The sequence below is a fragment of the Euprymna scolopes genome, chromosome 24 (genome assembly GCF_053919585.1).
Source record: "Euprymna scolopes isolate OS-2025 chromosome 24, ASM5391958v1, whole genome shotgun sequence".
Classification (NCBI taxonomy): Eukaryota; Metazoa; Mollusca; class Cephalopoda; order Sepiida; family Sepiolidae; genus Euprymna; species Euprymna scolopes.
This window is the reverse complement of record NC_136505.1, coordinates 54266655-54284658: the sequence shown is the minus strand read 5'-3', so window position 1 is coordinate 54284658 and position 18004 is coordinate 54266655. Positions and strand designations below refer to the sequence as shown.

Sequence of the window (18004 nt, the reverse complement as noted above, 5' to 3'; positions counted from 1 at the left end):
AAGAATACCGGATAGACTGGAGCCCATGGGTAGTCCAGATACTTGTTTTAATGTGCTTTGTAAGAAAGTAAAGTAAGTGTTGTCTACTATAATACGGAGGAGTTGTAAGAGATCTCCTGGAGTAATTCCGAAGCATTGTGGGTTTTTAGATGCTATAATGTCTGCCATGAGATTGATGGCTGGATGTGCAGGAATGGAGGTGTATAAAGAAACGACGTCTAGGCTAAATGGGTATCTGTATAGTTTGAGTAGATGGTGTGGTAGATCGTTGAGTCTGTTAATTACTTCGTTGGAACTACTAACATGGGCTGGGAAGGTAGAGAGTAGAGGTTTAAGTAGGCGGGATATTAACCAAGAGATTTTATAAAGGGGACCGTTAACGCTTGAAACAATGGGTCTGATCTGTGTGTGTGTGTGTGTGTGCTATTTTTGTGGGTTTTAATAAGGTGATAAAAGGAAGGTAATTCGCTGTATTTAGTAATAAAATTTAGTCTGTGTTGTTTTGGGAGATTTCTTTTAAAACAAATTTGAGACCATGTCTTGTTAATGTTGTTCTCAATACGAGCAGCAGTGATATGTGCTGGAGTGTAAAGGTCGGTATTGGAAAGATGCTCCATAGCAAGGTTGTTATAAGATTCCTGTGATATAACGCAAAATTCTCTGCCCTTATCAGAGGGTAAGTAAACTAAATCTTTGTCTTTAAGGGATTTAAGGGTGAGTTATTGGTTCCTGGTAAGATTGGGGGTAATATGGTGTTGTTCGCGTTCAAGTATTCTGAAGATTTTATGCTTTAACCTTGAAAGTTTTAGATCTAGTGGAATATTATTAGGAGGTGGGTATAAAGGGTGATCAAGCTGAAAAACAGGAAAAGAGGTGTTGTGGTTACCTTAAATGGCTGCACGCTTTCGCCCCGAACGATAACAATGACACCCCCTCAACCTCTCAGTTGTTTAGAGTTAAAATTAGTGTGAAAAAGAAAAAAAACAAACAACAAAAAAAGAAATTTATTTCTTTTGTTTTCATTTAATTTTACTCTATAAAAAAAATCTCGCATTGTTCTTTGCTTTTAATTTTACCTTATATATATATATATATATATATATATATATATATATATATATATATATATATATTATAATTTCATAAGTAAAAGTTCCCTATAGTCAATTCTATTAAAGTTACTTACAGAAAGCTACCCCTGTGGATCAAATAAAGGGTTTCGTTCGAAATTCCATACAGATTATAAAGTTCGACAAAGTACACCCAAAGAGGATTGGAGGTTACATCGGCTGAAACGTTGTGAAAATAACACTCATTAGTCCGAATAATTCAAATAATCAAAATTACATTTTTCAGTTCCAAAGTTTATGAGCTTATCATTGAAAGAATTTTGGCAAACGTTAAGATATCCTAGATATCTAAACGGAAATATCGCGGAGGAAAAAATGGACAATAATATTTTAAGGTTAAACTTCTCGTTGGTTCATGTTTTGTTGTAAAATAATTTTTCATCCATTTCTAACGATTTTTTTCATTGTATGTCATAGCAGTATAAATGATAGTTGAATGGATAAATGGAAAGACGGCACCTACATTCATGGTTATGCGTGTAAGACTATTATTTTTATTGTTTTATTGGGTCCCTTAAAACGGACACAACTTTCGTTCCAACTAGACATAAATGTCAGCCATTTGTTGGTAAATTGTAGGTAAGTTAAATGGCACAGAAATTGGCGACAATCTGTCGTCACGTATTTATGGCAAAGAATCAATAATGCTAAAGTTAGCAAAAAGAAAATATTAAGATATTTTCAAATGCCTTACGTAGACGAAAATAAAATAAAAATCGCTTGGAAAAAATACCTATACTATTCATGTAGTTATTTTAGATTGACCCGTCACTAAGCAGAGTTATCTGCCCTTTTGAAACAGACACCTCTATTTTATTCTCGTTGTTTACTTCAAATGTGGGTTAACTTCGTTAGTTATAAGACTTCCATTGAGGGCACTTATTTTATTTACTTCTCCAGGAAGTTATATACAAGGTCACGTGATTAGGTGAAAAAAAAAAACTAATGCACTAGAATTTAAGCACACTTGGTTACAAAAATGTATGAGCAACCTATTTGGCATTCCTCAGTAGGGGCGTCTCAGACGATTAGTCTGAAACTAACCTCCTTTCAAAGAGAAGGTAAAGTCAGTGAGAGTGGACCCTTTGAGACTGAACAAAACTACACCCAAGTCCGACAGTAACAAAATCAGTCGGACTGATTGTCGAGAACGTATCGCCGACATGTCTCTAACAAATGATTAAATACTTCGCATTTTGGCTGTTGTGAACCTGATGAGAAAAAAAAAAAAATGATCAACATGTCCAAAACAAAATCAATAACTTAAGTCAGTGGTGAGACAGCATACTGTCGGCTGGCAACGTAAGGATGAGTCAAATACGTATCTATATTGTGTGCAGTAAGCTAAATCTATAATTCTAATAAGACTGAAACGTTGCATGGTCATTACTGTTTACAAAGAGCGTCAGATGCGTATATTCAATCTGAAAAAAAAAATGAGTCTCTACGAGGAACAGCACCGGAGTTACTTTTGTTTTGGGAGGCAAAAGCGAATGGCACATAAGGAAAATTTTGTTAACATAAATTGACTGTAACTTTTACTTTTTCTGTGATCTTGACTTTTGAGATATCGAGGTATATCAATATGAAATCACTTTAAGATAGTTTAGGAGGGATTTTATGACCAAGTTTAGTGACGATTTGCCAAGTAATACTAACGCTATACTGTACGCAAACAAACAAACAAACAAACAAACAAACGTGACTAAAAACATAACTTCCATCTTAGGAGACGCAAGAAAATAAAAACTTAAAAAATAAAATAAATCTAATATATAAAATGCTATATGACTGTCTGTGTCTTCATATTTCCAAACTATCTCTTACGAAACTAAAAGTCTCGGAGCGGCACTAGAGACCCCAAATGATTAGATTTTTTATGGGTCGTTCAGTTATAGGTCTTTAGCCGGTTAATTTTTTTTAAGGAGTCAAAGGGTCAAAATTGAAAAAAAAATCGTTATACATTTTGTACATTCATCTTAGTTTATTTTAGTTCATATGCATGTCACATTGGTAGAGTGGTAACGTCACCAGCTTTGAATGCTTCAGTTCTGCTTTCGGTTTCGATTCTAGCTGATGGAACCCAAATACTTTTTTTTATTTTTGAAATCACGACTATAATAATATATACGAAATCTGGGCAAATTAAAATATCCTATTTAAGCGTATTCTAAGACCGGGCAACGTCAGCCCCCCACCCCGCTAGAATAATATATATGCGTCGTATTTTATGACCGGGCAACGTCGGTCGGTCTGCTAGTAAAATATTAAAAAAATACCAGCTTTCATCATTTATTCGTAGTTACTCCCGAGACTGAACAAAACTACCCCTCGGCTCAAACCCTATGAAATACAACGGTTTTGTAAATAAACACTTTGTGTTTTGGGAGGCAAAGACGAATGACACATATAAGAAAGATTTTGTTAACATAAATTGACGGCTTAAGTAGATTTTGAGGTCTTCTGAAAACGAATATCACATTTAAAACTGGTGTTGTCAAATAGTTTTCCTGATATTAAGAGATCGGTTTTTCCAATGTATTACTTAATGGTTTGGTCGCCATTTTGTTTTACTTAAGTTGGAACAATTTTAATTTCATTTATTTATTTATTTATTTTTTTACCATAATACACTTTTCAGGAATTTAAAAACAAATAAACTAAAAAAAATATACAAAAAAACAAAAACAAAACAAAAAACAAAATTGAAGCATTGCATTTTCTGGACAATCAAGAAAATAATACAATAAATTCTTTACTACGTATATTATAGTTCGTGAATCACCGTAAGTACTGAAGTTCTTTAGATAAAAATTGGTACTTATTCCGTACTAGTACCAATTTTTAACTCGCATTTTTATTAATAGCCACCGCCACGACTCCTCCCTCCTTGTGCCCCTCAATTAAATTATAAATGCAAGCAAAAATAGAGGGAGAAAATTAGGCTTTGTTATGTCCCTTTATCACAAAACTACACAAGGTGACATAACTCTTGTATCCACAATTTCAAAACAATGTATTTCGATTTTATTTTCAATATTTAAAACATATTTTAATGGTATTTTTATTAATACTTTAAAGATAATTTCATAGTATTAATTTTGATTTTACTTTTTATATTTCGACACAAATTTTTACTGGACATAAAGAATGCAATTTTCAAAGCCTTTCAAGAAATTTTCCATATTTCAAAGATTTTTCAAGGTGGTAATAGAAATAAGGCCTTTTCAAGGTAAAAGTTAAAATTCAAGGATTTTTCAAATCTGTACGAACCCTGTCCATAGGCTTACAATTTTGGGAAAGAAGCTACTGGTTTCTGTAGAAGTTTTAAAATTCGTTTGTAGTTACATTTAAATTTCTTTCTCACAACCTGGTATATTCTTGCCTGGAGATAGCGTTCTAATAAATTATCTATCATATTAATACATGGAAAAAGTAACTTGTCGATATGTAAGTGATTTTATAATCAACGGAAATTTGGTATACAACTTCGTTGAAAAAGTAACATAGTTCAAACTAATTTCGAAATTGCACTGTAAAATTTCAACAGTTTATAAATAAAATATGTGAATTTAGCAAAGAAACCAACAGACGATAAAAAAGGTAAAAAAAAATTCAAATATACAATAAATAAATATCGCGGTCAATGTGCACTGCTTGCCAACCGCAAACCTACCTTTAGAATGTTGACTTTTAAGGATATATAGTGGTAATCCGGCCCGCGACGAAGGAATATCGCCTTTAAATTTATCGTCGACAAGTGGTCTTTTTTTTTTTTTAGTATTAACACATTCAGCGGGCAATGTTATTTTCTAGTATTTTAAATTGTCCGCCATGTTCGTTAATGGAAAGAAGTTGTTCATGGGGCACGTGCAAACCTTGTTCGAGTTTTGTAGCAGACGACAAGTGCACTACTTTTAATGAATATCTGTAACTGAAGAAAGTCTCTCAAAAAAGAATTCGACCATCTTGCTCTTAATTTTAATTTTTAAATAAAGACTTACCTGTAAAGAGGTACGTTTGTGGGGTATTACCCCCAACCTCCCCATGTTAAGAATAACTTTCGGAATAAACACCCCCAACCTCTCCATGTTAAGAACAACTTTCGGGATAAACACTTCCAATCTCCCCATGTTAAGAACGGTTTTCGGAATAAACACCGTCCAACCCTCCCCATGTTAAAAACGATTGTCAAAGCCTTCAGTGAGGTCACATTGACCACCTTTTTCCGTTTCTTTCCGTATTCAGAAAGTTTTTTTTTCTTTACGAATGCACATGCGCACGACCTGAAATTTCTCTTAGCTATAAAGCTAACACAATGTGACTGTCAGGCAAAACTACTACAGGAAAACATGAAATAATGGATTTAGTATCTTTCAAACTAGCTATCAGCGATAAATTTAAAGGCAATATTCGTTCGTAGTGGAGCGGATTACCCCTATATATCCTTAAAAAGGCAACAGTCTAAAAAATAAAGTCTTCGGTTAAACAAGCAGCGCACATTTACAAATATTGCCATAGCCAATAAAAGTTTTGTATGTACCTGGCTCATTTTTTGCATTTTAAAGTGGTTTTAAATGCTATTTTTTAAATATCAAATATTAAGATTTTATGAGCGGTTTTGCAAACAATATGGCGGCAGGTTTGTTTCCCATGAAGAAGATTATAGGCCGCCAACTTGTTCGCAAAATCGATCGTAAAAACCGAATATTTGAGATAAAAAAGCATTTAAATTACTTTAAAACATAACAAATAAACCAGACATGTACAAAAGTAACTTTTATTAGTTATGGTAACATTTATTTATTGTATATTTGGTTTTCTACCTTAGTTGTTTGTGGGTTTCTCTGCTAAATCCCCAAAATTTCATTGTATATTTTTCCTCGCAAGTCTTAAAGAACAATGCGAAATGTTTCGATATTGGTACATAAAATAGAACATCCCTTAATGCCGGCACATGTGCATATTACAAATGAATTTCCCATGTATTAGGTTGGTGCAAAAATAATGTTTTATTACGTATATATATCTGATAAAATGCGGCATTATTTTTGCACCAACCTAATATTTCGTATTTACATTTCTGTATTACAGAAGTTGTTGAACAGTCGATTAGCATGAAGATCAAACGAAACATTTGCGTTTTTCTTCGATTTATGATTTGGTTAAATTGTGTTAAAACTCCGTTTAATAATTTCAAATTATTAAGTTAACCAATTCATTCTTTCTTTTTAGCAAGTTATGTCAATTTATTTATTTATATTTTTTTTGTCGGGAACTGGGGGATGGCTGACAATGGAGGGTCTGAAAATCTTAAAACTTTAACTTAACCTGATTTTAAATTCGTATATTTTAGTGTCGTCTTTTTTCTTTTTGCATTTTTTTCTGCTTTCTGATCGTTAACTACTTTGACTATTTTAGTTTTTTGTGCTTGGCCTCTTTGGTTAAGATCAAAGGTCTGTTGTTAATAGATACTGTTCTTAGCCTTTAAGCAAAGATCAAAGTGTAGGATCTGTTCCGGCAGATACTGCAAGCGAAGACCATATGTGGGATCGCCCCCACATATAAGACCTTGGTCAATGTAGGGGCAACCCTTCATACCAATTGCATACCAATTGCCACTATCAAGCTCTCCTACTCTCCGGGGAATGGTCCCCATTTACCCTTCACTCCTCACATTAAAAATCGGCCTTGTGCCTTATTTGCTCGGTGGGGGAGCAAATAAATACCCTTTTCTTGGCCTTTTGGCCAAGATCAAAGTCTAGTATCTGTTCTTACTACATGCTGTACTTATGTTTGTAACTTTGTGATATAAAGGGAGGATCACTTTTCTGTATTAATTTAATGTAAAATGATCACCCACGTTACAACCAATCAGTCTCAAAGTTATTCAAGTCATTCTCCAGATAATTCAAGTTGTTTTTGAAGGATTCCAGTTATTTTTTAAGCATTCAAGTCATTCTTAAGGTCATTCAATTAATCCTTAAGTTTATTAAAGTCATTCTAAGTCATTTACTTTTTATTTAAGTCATTTCAGCCCATTTTTCGGTCATTTTAGTTTATTTTTACGAATTTCATGTCAATCCTACATTCACGCATTCATTCATTACACGAGAGAACGCGACTAATGGATATTGGCCTTCTTTCCGTAAATCTCAATCGGAAAACATTTGAGTACCCTTTTACAGAAACACCATAATATCCTATTGCAAAACGAATATACAAATATTCACGGAACAGAACGGAATAGCCCAACCGTCGCCAAGCATGTAAATAACGCCATTATTTAGAAACCCATTCTTAACATTGAGAGAGAGAGAGAGAGAGAGAGAGAGAGAGAGAGAGAGAGAGAGAGAGAGAGAGAGAGAGAGTATCGTTGTTAACTCTGCTATACTTTGTTGCGGGCCAGGATATACATATCCTAACTCGTTACAAAAGAAAATAATGAAACGAATGGAAAGAAGGAAACAAAACTCAATTGCTGGATAAAGTAAACATGTTTATTCTCTGTCGAAAATAAAGGGTTTAGGTGGAACACGTGTTCATTCAGTCGTTGACGGCTACGCGCGTGGAAAAGAAAGGAATGAAGTAAAGGACGAGAAATGACAGTCCCGCATGGAGAGAGAGAGAGAGAGAGAGTTGGCCCCAGCAAAGCCGCGCGTTCATGATAGCAGTCGTCCACGTGGAAAAGTCTTCAAGCCAAGAGCTGTGGACGCGAACTTGCCTGATTGACGAATCAGGGCAAAAAGGGAAGGAAAAGGGAAGTTGGATGTTTGTTGTTGACTTTTATATCGGGATGAGTGTTCTGACTGCGCATGTCTAGATTTCCTTTCAGGGGAAGTGACGTTTCCCATGTGTGCGTACATTTGTGTACGTTAGCGTGTGTGTATGCACATGAATGTGAGTGTGTGAACGTGAATATATGTACGTGTCTGTGCGTATGTGGGTGTATATATGTGAGGAAAAAACATGTTCGAACAACCTTAACTAATCCAATTACTAATGGAAAGTCTGATGATATATTGGCCTTAAGGTTTAAAAAATGTAACGGTTCCGGTTTTGCAGGTTAGATGATGGATGCAAAAATACTAAAATACGACAAGGTAAATAATCAGTGGGTAAATTTTTATTCTCCACCATAATCACCTTTTCGAGTATGCTGAAAACGAATATCGCATTTAAAATTTCATTATACAAGTAATTTTCTGGATATTAAGCAATGCAATTCCTTTGTAATCACTGGTGACTAAAAATGTGCGCGCACGAACTCCTACAGCAATAATAGTGATAACAAAGGAGTTGCATTGCTTAATATCCAGGAAATTACTTGTTTACGGAAATTTCAATGCGGTATTCGTTTTCAGCATACCCGAAAATCTTATAAAAGTAGTCATTTTAATGGTGATTGTTACAGTGGAATCATGGTAAATTTTAACTCCTTTTCCACCGGGTTTTATTTTTGCGTACTCATAATTGAAGATTTCCACTACCGCATATATAGGAGCGGTATAGGCAATTAGTATGTCTTGTTGAAAGAACCGTTATTTATATTACTATATTAGGTACTTATACAGAATACAAACCATGCTGAAATAATGTTATTTAGAAACCATTCTTAACATAGGGAGAGAAGGACATTTGTTAATGTTTTCTGTACTTTTGCCTAACAATTTAATAAACAAAACGGTACTTACGTACTTTTGGTACAGCACTGAAATAATAACGTTATTTCGAAATGATGTTGCGAAGCTAATCAAAAACCTTGATTCCAGTAAAGCAACTGGCCCTGACGGTATTCCAATTATAGTTCTCAAAAAACTTCAACCTGAACTAGCGCCCATACTTACAAAACTGTTTAAACGTTGTCTTAAGGAGAATAGTTTCCCATCTCCCTGGAAAATTTCATCAGTATGCCCTGTATTTAAGAATTCAGGTGATCGCTCATCCCCCTCTCACTACAGGCCAATAAGTCTCCTGTGCGTCATGAGTAAGTTGCTGGATTCTGTGTTAAATACAGAAGTAATCAACCATCTCAACAAAAATAACCTTCTTAGTGACACTCAATATGGTTTCCGTTCTGCTAGATCTACAGCAGATGTGCTTACAGTTATATCTCATAGGATTAGCAAATCTCTCGACGGAGGCAACTTTTCTAGGGCAATTGCTCTTGAAATATCTAAGGCCTTTGATAGGGTATGGCATAAAGGTTTACTTCATAAGATCTCTAGCTATGGTATTGCTGGAAATGTCTTCTCAATTATTAAATCATTTCTTTCTGATAGGTTCATAAGAGTAGTAGTTGAGGGGCAAAAATCAGAAGCTCACAGTATTAATGCCGGTGTCCCTCAGGGGTCCATCCTGGGCCCAACTCTTTTCCTGATCTACATTAATGATCTTCCAAATCACATCCTTACATCATTTGTAGACATCTATGCTGACGACACTACCATTTATGGTAGCACATCTAAGACAGTAAACGACCAAGTTCTCTCCAATTCTCTCTCCTCTGATCTTGAGCACGTAGTACAATGGGGTAAAGAATGGCTGGTTACTTTTAATGCATCTAAAACCAAGCTTCTCTCTTTACATCATCAACATTCTGATCCACATCTGACATCAATTGAAATGAATGGCTCTCGTCTTCAGGAGGCCTCAAGTTTTGACAAACTTCTTGGCTTGACCATTACTCCTGATCTTAAATGGAACACGTACATCAAATCTGTTGCCAAGGCCGCTGGAAAAATGGTGGGATCTTTCTATCGATCCGGTAGATATCTCACTGCTGATGCTATTCTCTATCTATATAAGAGCCAGGTACGTCCAAGGATGGAATACTGTTGCCACATCAGGGCAGGAGCTGCTAGAAAGGACTTGGCCTGCCTTGATAGAGTTCAAAATAGACTTCGTAGCCTCGTAGGAGATGTCCTTTTCTCTTCCTTGCAACCTTTATCTCACAGAAGAGATGTTGCGAGTTTGTCTCTGATGTATCGTTATTTTCATGGAAAGTGTTCGAATGAGCTTCAATCTATGGTCCCCCCTCGCCAAACTTTCACAAGAAACACTCGTCTAGCTGTAAACACTATCAATAATTCCCCCCACTCTTTATCTGTGCCTAAACCTAAACGTAGATTCCATGAACAAAGCTTCTTTCTTAGAACTGCACGCCTGTGGAATTGTCTTCCGTTTTCCTGCTTTCCGGCTGACTACAATATGGTTGTCTTCAAGTCTAACGTAAATAAGTTCTTGATGAGCCGTTCCATATAAGTTATCAACTTTACCAAATTTTCATTACTAATGATTACTATATGTCCAATTTCTACTGTACACTCTTTAACCCTCATCCTTGAGTGGCCTTTTGGCCTTGATAATGTGGTGATGCCTATGTAAAAAAAAAAAAGTCGTTTTTAACATCGGGAAGGTGTTTTGTAACTATTCTGTGCTTCCACCTAACAATTTATTAAAAAAAAAAGATATCGTGAAACTTGAATTTAACCTGAAAAAAACTATTTACAAATAGTGCAGTAGCAAAAATACATACGCACCAACAAAAGTACCATAAAAATTGAATTTAACCCTTAGGCTACGCTGGCTGTTAATTTTTAAGATCTAGTTTTTACTGTGAAAAACAACTGCAACAATGGGATCTTCAAGACTATGGAATTCTTCTTTTCCCTAACTGCATTAATCAATGAATGAAACTCATGCGTGAAACTCATGTTTAAATGCTTGTATTGTTTTTTGATAAAAAAATTCTTTTCGAAATACCCTAGACTTGATTTTATGTGACGTGAAAAAAATTCACACCCATTGTAGGCTATGAGTGTAAAAATATCATCGCAGCCCAAGGGTTAACTTGAAATTCCTACTTAAAATAGTAGGATCTGTATTCTACGCAAGTACCCTATATTAAACCATTTTCAGACATTTACCATCTGATGAGTCCATGCCATTTATGATGCGAGATAGTAATCAAATAACGTGTGGCATCTATCTGGTGCCGGGGAAAACCATATGCGTAAAAGCAGCATCCTGCCTTGACAGAGGTCAAAATAGACGTCGTAGCTTAGTGGGGGATATCCTTTTCTCTTCCTTGCAACATATTTCCCTCAGAAGAGATGTTGCGAGCCTGTCTCTGTTTTATCGTTATTTTCATGGCAAGTGCTCGTCTGAGCTCCAATCTATGCCCCCACCCTCGCTAAATTTCCACGAAAAACACTCATTTAGCCAAAACCACTATCAATAATTTCCCACACTCTTTATCTGTGCCTAAACCTAAATGTAGATTCCATAAACAAAGTTTCTTTCTTAGAACTGCACGCCTGTGGAACTCTCTTCCGATTGTCTTCTTTCCAGCTGACTACAATTTGATTGTCTTAAAATCCAATGTAAACAAGTTCTTGATGAACCGTCCTCCTAAGTAATCCAATTTAAAAAATTCTCACTACTTATGTTCACTACGCTATAATCATATTGACTAATGTATACCCATTAACCCTTATCCTCAAGTGGCCTCCGGGCCTTGATAAGTGGTGCTTCCTGTGTCAAAAAAAGTCCAGAATAATTAACAGTCGACAACTCGTAATAGCAAATAGTATATTTTAAATGCATCGAAATGAAGTTTTATATTTCAGAATTTTATTTTGTTAATGTGGCTTATAAAAGCATGAAAATAAAATCGTGGTCGATGTGATGACTTAATTGTATACTGGAAAGCAATTAAAAACAAAGGAAAACGGGTTTGTTTTACTATTCACATAGATTCGAAAAAGTTGTCAAGACAAATATATAACAAATCAATGTTACCAAAGACAAGATAAGTTACTTTTCTACCTAACCGAATAAGATTTTAGTGTTTTTATTTAATGTAAAATGTTTATTCAGTTCGAAAATCATAGTGTTTTCCATATATTTGAAAAAGGCAAATGGCGGCGAGATCTTTATTGAATACGTTAAGTTTGGGAAAATGAGTTCAAACTAAAAAATTATGCAAAATACTGTTAGAAACCCACCCAATATATGTTACAGTGACATAGAAACTCAATATATGTCAGCCTAACACTATTTTATATAATTTTTTAGTTTGAACTCATTTTCCCAAACTTAACGTATTCAACTAATACCTCGCCGCCATTTGCCTTTTTCAAATATATCGATAAACGCTGTATGGTTTTCAAACAGAATAAACATTTTACATTAAATAAAAACAGTAAAAAATTATCCAGTTAGGTAGAAAAGTAACATTTATTTGTTATATATTTGTTTTTTGGCAACTTTTGTATGTGTATAGTAAATCAAAGCCAACATTTTAAATTTGAACGTTATCTTTTGTTTATAAAATTGTTAGGTGAAAGTATAGAATAGTTAAAAAGACCCTATATCCTTATGTTAAGAATGGTTTATAAATATTATCATTTCAGTACAGTCCGTATTTTGCATAAGTACCCAATTAATTTGCTTAGAAATACGCTAGTGTCAAGCATATTTTTCGTATGTCGATAAAACATCTTTCTTCGAAATAGAATGTTAAAATAAAAGGTCAATTTGCAGTATATTTCCAACTAAATAATCACCTTTAAATTGACAACTTTTCGGGTCTGCTGAAAACGAATATCACATTTAAAACTGGCGTCGACAAATAGTTTTGATATTAAGACATTGTTTTTTTTTTCTAATGTAATACCTTATGATCTTCAGTTGTCGCCATGTTTTTAAACTTTACATGCTGGGGGTTTGTTTTACTATACACATAGATTCGAAAAAGTTGTCAACAAATATATGACAAATAAATGTTATCAAAGGCAAGATAAGTTACTTTTCTACCTAACTGGATAATTGTTTAGTGTTTTTATTTAATGTAACGTATTTATTCGGCTCGAAAAACATATAGTGTTTACCGATGTATTTGAAAAATGCAAATGGCGGCAAACTCGCTGTTGAACACTGTAGATTTTGAGAAACGAGTTTAAACAACAACAAAAAAATTGTACAAAATACTGCTGGAAACTCACTCAATATATATGGTACCGTGACATAGGGGGACATATATTCGGTGGGTTTCTAACAGTATTTTGTATAATTTGTTTGAACTCATTTTCCAAAACTTACCATGTTTAATAGCAACATACCGGCATTTTTCTTTTTAAAATATATCGATAAACACTGTGATTTTCGAACCGATTACATGTTTTAAAGCAGGGGTCTCAAACTTGCGGCCCGCGGGTCGATAGTTTGTGGCCCCCGCCTTATTTTGAAAGTTTAATGTTAGTGCGGCCCACGAGTTTGATATGAATGGCACTTTACAGTGTTTTGTGCAGAGCTCAACGAACCTACCAATCACGGTGGAGTATATGGCTCTCGAGGGTGGGACGTCGACCGGGCTTGACGCAAGCAGAAAGTTACAGCAGCGTTGTCATGAAGCATTTTCTTCCGTGCCTGGCTGTCTGCATTAATGGCTGACTGCCTCGTTTAGGCACACGCGGACATTCGTACCAGATCGCGGCGTTCACAACACTTCCAAAAAATGTTTTGTTTTTGTTTTGTCCAGCAGGACAACTTAATCCCAGTCTAAGGTTGCAGCATAATGTCATTAATAGTGATAGAACGATTCCTAATTTTTTTCCGATAACGATTCCAGGAAAATATTGATTAATGATTCCGATTAACGATTAACAATTCCCAAGTACGATCCCGACTCATACCTTAGCTATATGTCTAATTTAGGTTTAAATTTATTTTATAAATTAAAAATATTGAATGGTGCGAAAATTAAATGTGATTAAATAAACCACGTATTTTGTTGTGCCGACCGTCACTAATAGACCAAGTGTAATTGATGTATGTAAATTCCAATTAAACTGAAACAAGAATAATTGAACTTTTATTTCAATATAAAATGGTCACTTATTCTTGTTCATATTCGTATTAGCATAAAAGATGGCTATTGCCAATATTTAATTCGTTTTTTAGAATATATTTTAAATTTCTAAAAAACAAAAAGAATGAAAAATAAGAATCCATTTCTGGTTATGTTAAAACTACATTTTTTTGTTTTTGAGTTTTGTTTTGATTTTGTTTTTAGTTTCAAAAGTTTTAACTTCCCCAATCTGAAATAAAACAAGGACGGGATGGGCTCAGTGGTGGCAATAGGGGTTTATCCCTTTGAAGTTAGTTGTCTACCGACTGTCCGTCCAGTTTTTGCCCAGAATAGTTTTTGCTATCATAAAGTAATTGATGTCGCTAAGATTAAAATTAGGTTATATACGTTTTATTTTTTTTTATATGTTGAAATAGAGAAATATAATCTTTCTTTCTCAAGTTCATTTTTAGAAAAATGACAAATGATTTGCGGACTTTTTGCACCCCCTTTCTTCAAATTTATACATTATATATACATTTGATAGACATATAGACAATTTCAACATACAAATATAATTCTTTTCAAGTTGAACTTCCTCTCTCCTGCTATTTACTACTAACTCTTTCCCTCCCCCCTCTCTCTCTCTCTCTTTCTCTGACCCCGATCCGACTTAAAGAACTTACAGCCTCAAGGAATCAACAACTAATTTTAACCAGGCTTGAAGAAAGGAAAAGAAACACATTTTGGAGTTTTCCTGGAAAATTACAAGTAACTGTCAAATTTACGTCGCAAACGCTTTCAAAGAGAACCGTAGACGTGAGTAAAATAAACCACATTTTTTCCACCTTTCTTCAGTTTAAAAAAAATACTTGAATATCTTACACACACACACACACACACACACACACACACACACACACACACAAAAAAAAAAACGTTTTTTGTGCGTCGGCTAAACACTTGATTGAAACTTCAATGCGACAGCGACATCAAGTGGGATCATATATATTACAGCCCCAAACATGTCTTTTTCAAAGCCTGCAGTGAAGAGAAAGCTTGGTGACGAGCACAGACAATTTCAGGAAAAGTGGGAAATGCAATATTTCTTTATTGAGCACAGGGGCACTCCGACTTGTCTTATTTGCACTGAGAAAGGTGCGGTGCACAAGGAATATAATTTGAAACGTCATTACACTACTCGACATGCTGAGGAGTATGCAAAATACCAGGGAGATGAGAGATCCAACCGGGTTGCCAATCTTAAAGCATGTCTACTGAGGCAACAAGATTTCTTCAAGAAAGCTACCAAAGAGAATAATGCAGCAATCGAAGCAAGCTACGTGGTTAGTGAGATGATTGCTAAGGCGGGAAAGCCATTCACAGAAGGTGAATTTGTCAAAAAGTGCATACTACAGGCTGCAAGTATTGTCTGTCCAGAAAAGAAAGCCCAGTTTAGCAACATAAGCCTTTCTGCCAACACTGTGGCAGAGCGCATTTCTGACCTGTCAAGTGACATTTATGATCAACTATGTGAGAAAGACAAATGTTTCAGTGCATAGTCAGTCGCTCTTGATGAGACCACAGACATCACCGATACTGCCCAGCTCGCAATCTATGTCCGTGGTGTGGATGACAATTTTGAAGTGATGGAGGAGTTGCTCACAGTACTTCCAATGCACGACCAGACCACTGCTCAGGAGATATTTCACCAGCTGTGTGATGCCATTGAGAGTGCCGGTTTGCCATGGAAGAGGTTTGTTGGAATTACTACAGATGGAGCCCCATCAATGACAGGGAGGAAAAATGGACTGGTGGCACTTGTTAAAAAAAAAACTGGAAGAGGAGGGTGTGGAGGAGGCCATTGCTAAGCACTGCATTATCCATCAGCAGGCCCTTTGCAGCAAATGCCTCAAGTTTGACAATGTGATGTCTGTGGTTGTGAAATGCATCAACCAAATCAGACCCAAGGGCTTAAAGCACCGAAGGTTCTGTGCTTTTTTAGAGGAAATGGAGTCAGAATATGGGGATGTGCTTTACTTCACCGACGTACGTTGGCTCAGCAGGGGAAAAGTATTGAGGAGATTTTTCGAGCTGAGGGAAGAAGTGAAAGCCTTCATGGAGAAAGATGGGGTCGCTGTTTCTGTGCTAAGTGATCCCAAATGGCTCATGGACTTGGCTTTTCTTGTTGATATCACATATGAGCTTAATGCACTGAACAAGAAGTTACAAGGCCAGGGGAAACTTGTCAGTGCTGCATATTACAACATTAGAGCATTCTCCACAAAGCTTATATTATGGAAAGCCCAGCTCTCTCAGAAAAACCTGTGCCATTTCCCAACATTCAAGGCACTTGTAGATGCAGGCACACCATTCAATGGCCAGAAGTATGTTAATGCCATTTTGAAGCTTCAGGAGAAATTTGATCACAGATTTGCAGACTTCAAGACGCACAAAGCCACATTTCAAATGTTTGCTGACCCCTTCTCCTTTGATGTGCAAGATGCCCCACCTGTGCTTCAAATGGAGCTCATTGACCTGCAGTGCAACTCTGAACTGAAAGCGAAGTTCAGGGAGATGAATAGGAAAGTAGACATGCTTGGGCAATTTTTCAGAGAATTGACCCCCAGTCTCCCTGAGCTTTCCCGAATGTTCAAGCGGACCATGTGCCTTTTTGGGAGCACATACTTGTGCGAAAAGCTCTTTTCCATCTTGAACTTCAATAAGTCCAAGTACAGGTCCAGACTTACTGATGATCATCTTCAAGCCATACTAAGGGTCTCAGCAGCCTCCTCCCTCAAGCCAAATGTGGCTCAGCTCTGCGAGAGGAAGCGCTGTCAGGTCTCTAGCAGCAAGATGTAGGCAAGAGAAGCCACGTTCAGAAGATAAGTACATGTTCTCAAATGTTCCACTCATGTTCAGGACAATTCATGTTCAGAAGAAGGTTAAAGAACTGTTAATACAGACGTTTCAATCCTAATTTTTATTTTATTTATTTATTCATTACTGATTGATTGAATGATTCATTGATTACTTTTATTCATTTCTTATTTATTTTCTTATTCATTTGTTTATTGATTTTTTTTCATCTTATTTTGTGTTAAAAAATAAAAATAAAGACATTTGAGAGGATTAGAATTTTTTTTAGTGTTTTCTTGTGGAAAACCTGATGCGGCCCAGCCTCACCCGCCCTCAGCTTCCAGCGGCCCTCAACTAAATTGAGTTTGAGACCCTTGTTTTAAAGTGAGTAAGACCACTAAAAACTTTTCTAGGTAGGTAGAAGAGTAACTTATCCTACCTTTGATAACACTTTTTCGAATCTATGTGTATAGTAACACAAACTTCACGGTAGCATAAACAACTCGCATGCGCGTAAAGTCTTTTTTTTCAACAAGTAAAACAAAATGGCAACCAATGAATAGCATTAAAGAACACATTGGAAAAGGGATGTCTTAATATCAGGAAAACTATTTGACGGCACGATTTTTAAAAGTAATATTCGTCTTCAGCAGAATCGAAAACTTATCTAAGTCGTCAATTTAAAGGTGAGTGGTCGGTTGTAAATAAACTGCAAATTGAACAAATAAATATTTGGTACTTGTGCATGTTACCGCGCTAAAATAATGTCATTATTTCGAACCCCATTCTTAATATAGGAAGGGGAAGGTGTTGTGTAAGTATTCTTAAGCAAATATATCGTAAAAGTTAAATTTAACTAGAAAATACTGTTAAAAATAGCGGTGTAACGGTACTTGTACAGTTTAATCAAGGCATTAAAAAATGAAAATATCGAAAAAAAAAAAGTTTAAATTGTACGTATTCGTTATGGAATGAAGTTCTCCGAAAAAAAAAAATCCACTTAATTTCATCAGGTATTTTTTTTACAGCGAAAAAACAATTTGCTATGATACAGATCAAAAGGTTCGATTTTTAGGAAGAAAAGCTAGTATTAAAGATGGGGAGGGAGTGTCGGCGCATTAAATTGAGTTATCTCCCCACGGCGTTTCTAAAAATTCAAACA

At 35.5% G+C, this 18004-nt stretch overlaps 1 protein-coding gene and 2 pseudogenes across 1 annotated transcript; all 3 read left to right on the top strand.

Annotated features, from left to right (window-relative positions):
• The first annotated feature begins 6857 nt into the window (after positions 1-6857).
• Positions 6858-7005, top strand: LOC145246965 (U2 spliceosomal RNA; annotated as a pseudogene).
• Positions 7006-15008: 8003 nt separating this feature from the next.
• Positions 15009-15545, top strand: LOC145246499 (general transcription factor II-I repeat domain-containing protein 2-like). Its single transcript, XM_080108115.1, has one exon. The coding sequence runs from the start codon at positions 15009-15011 to the stop codon at positions 15543-15545; it is 537 nt and encodes a 178-aa protein (XP_079964241.1).
• A 244-nt stretch (positions 15546-15789) lies between these two features.
• LOC145246497 (general transcription factor II-I repeat domain-containing protein 2A pseudogene) lies at positions 15790-16845 on the top strand (annotated as a pseudogene).
• The last annotated feature ends 1159 nt before the right edge of the window (positions 16846-18004 follow it).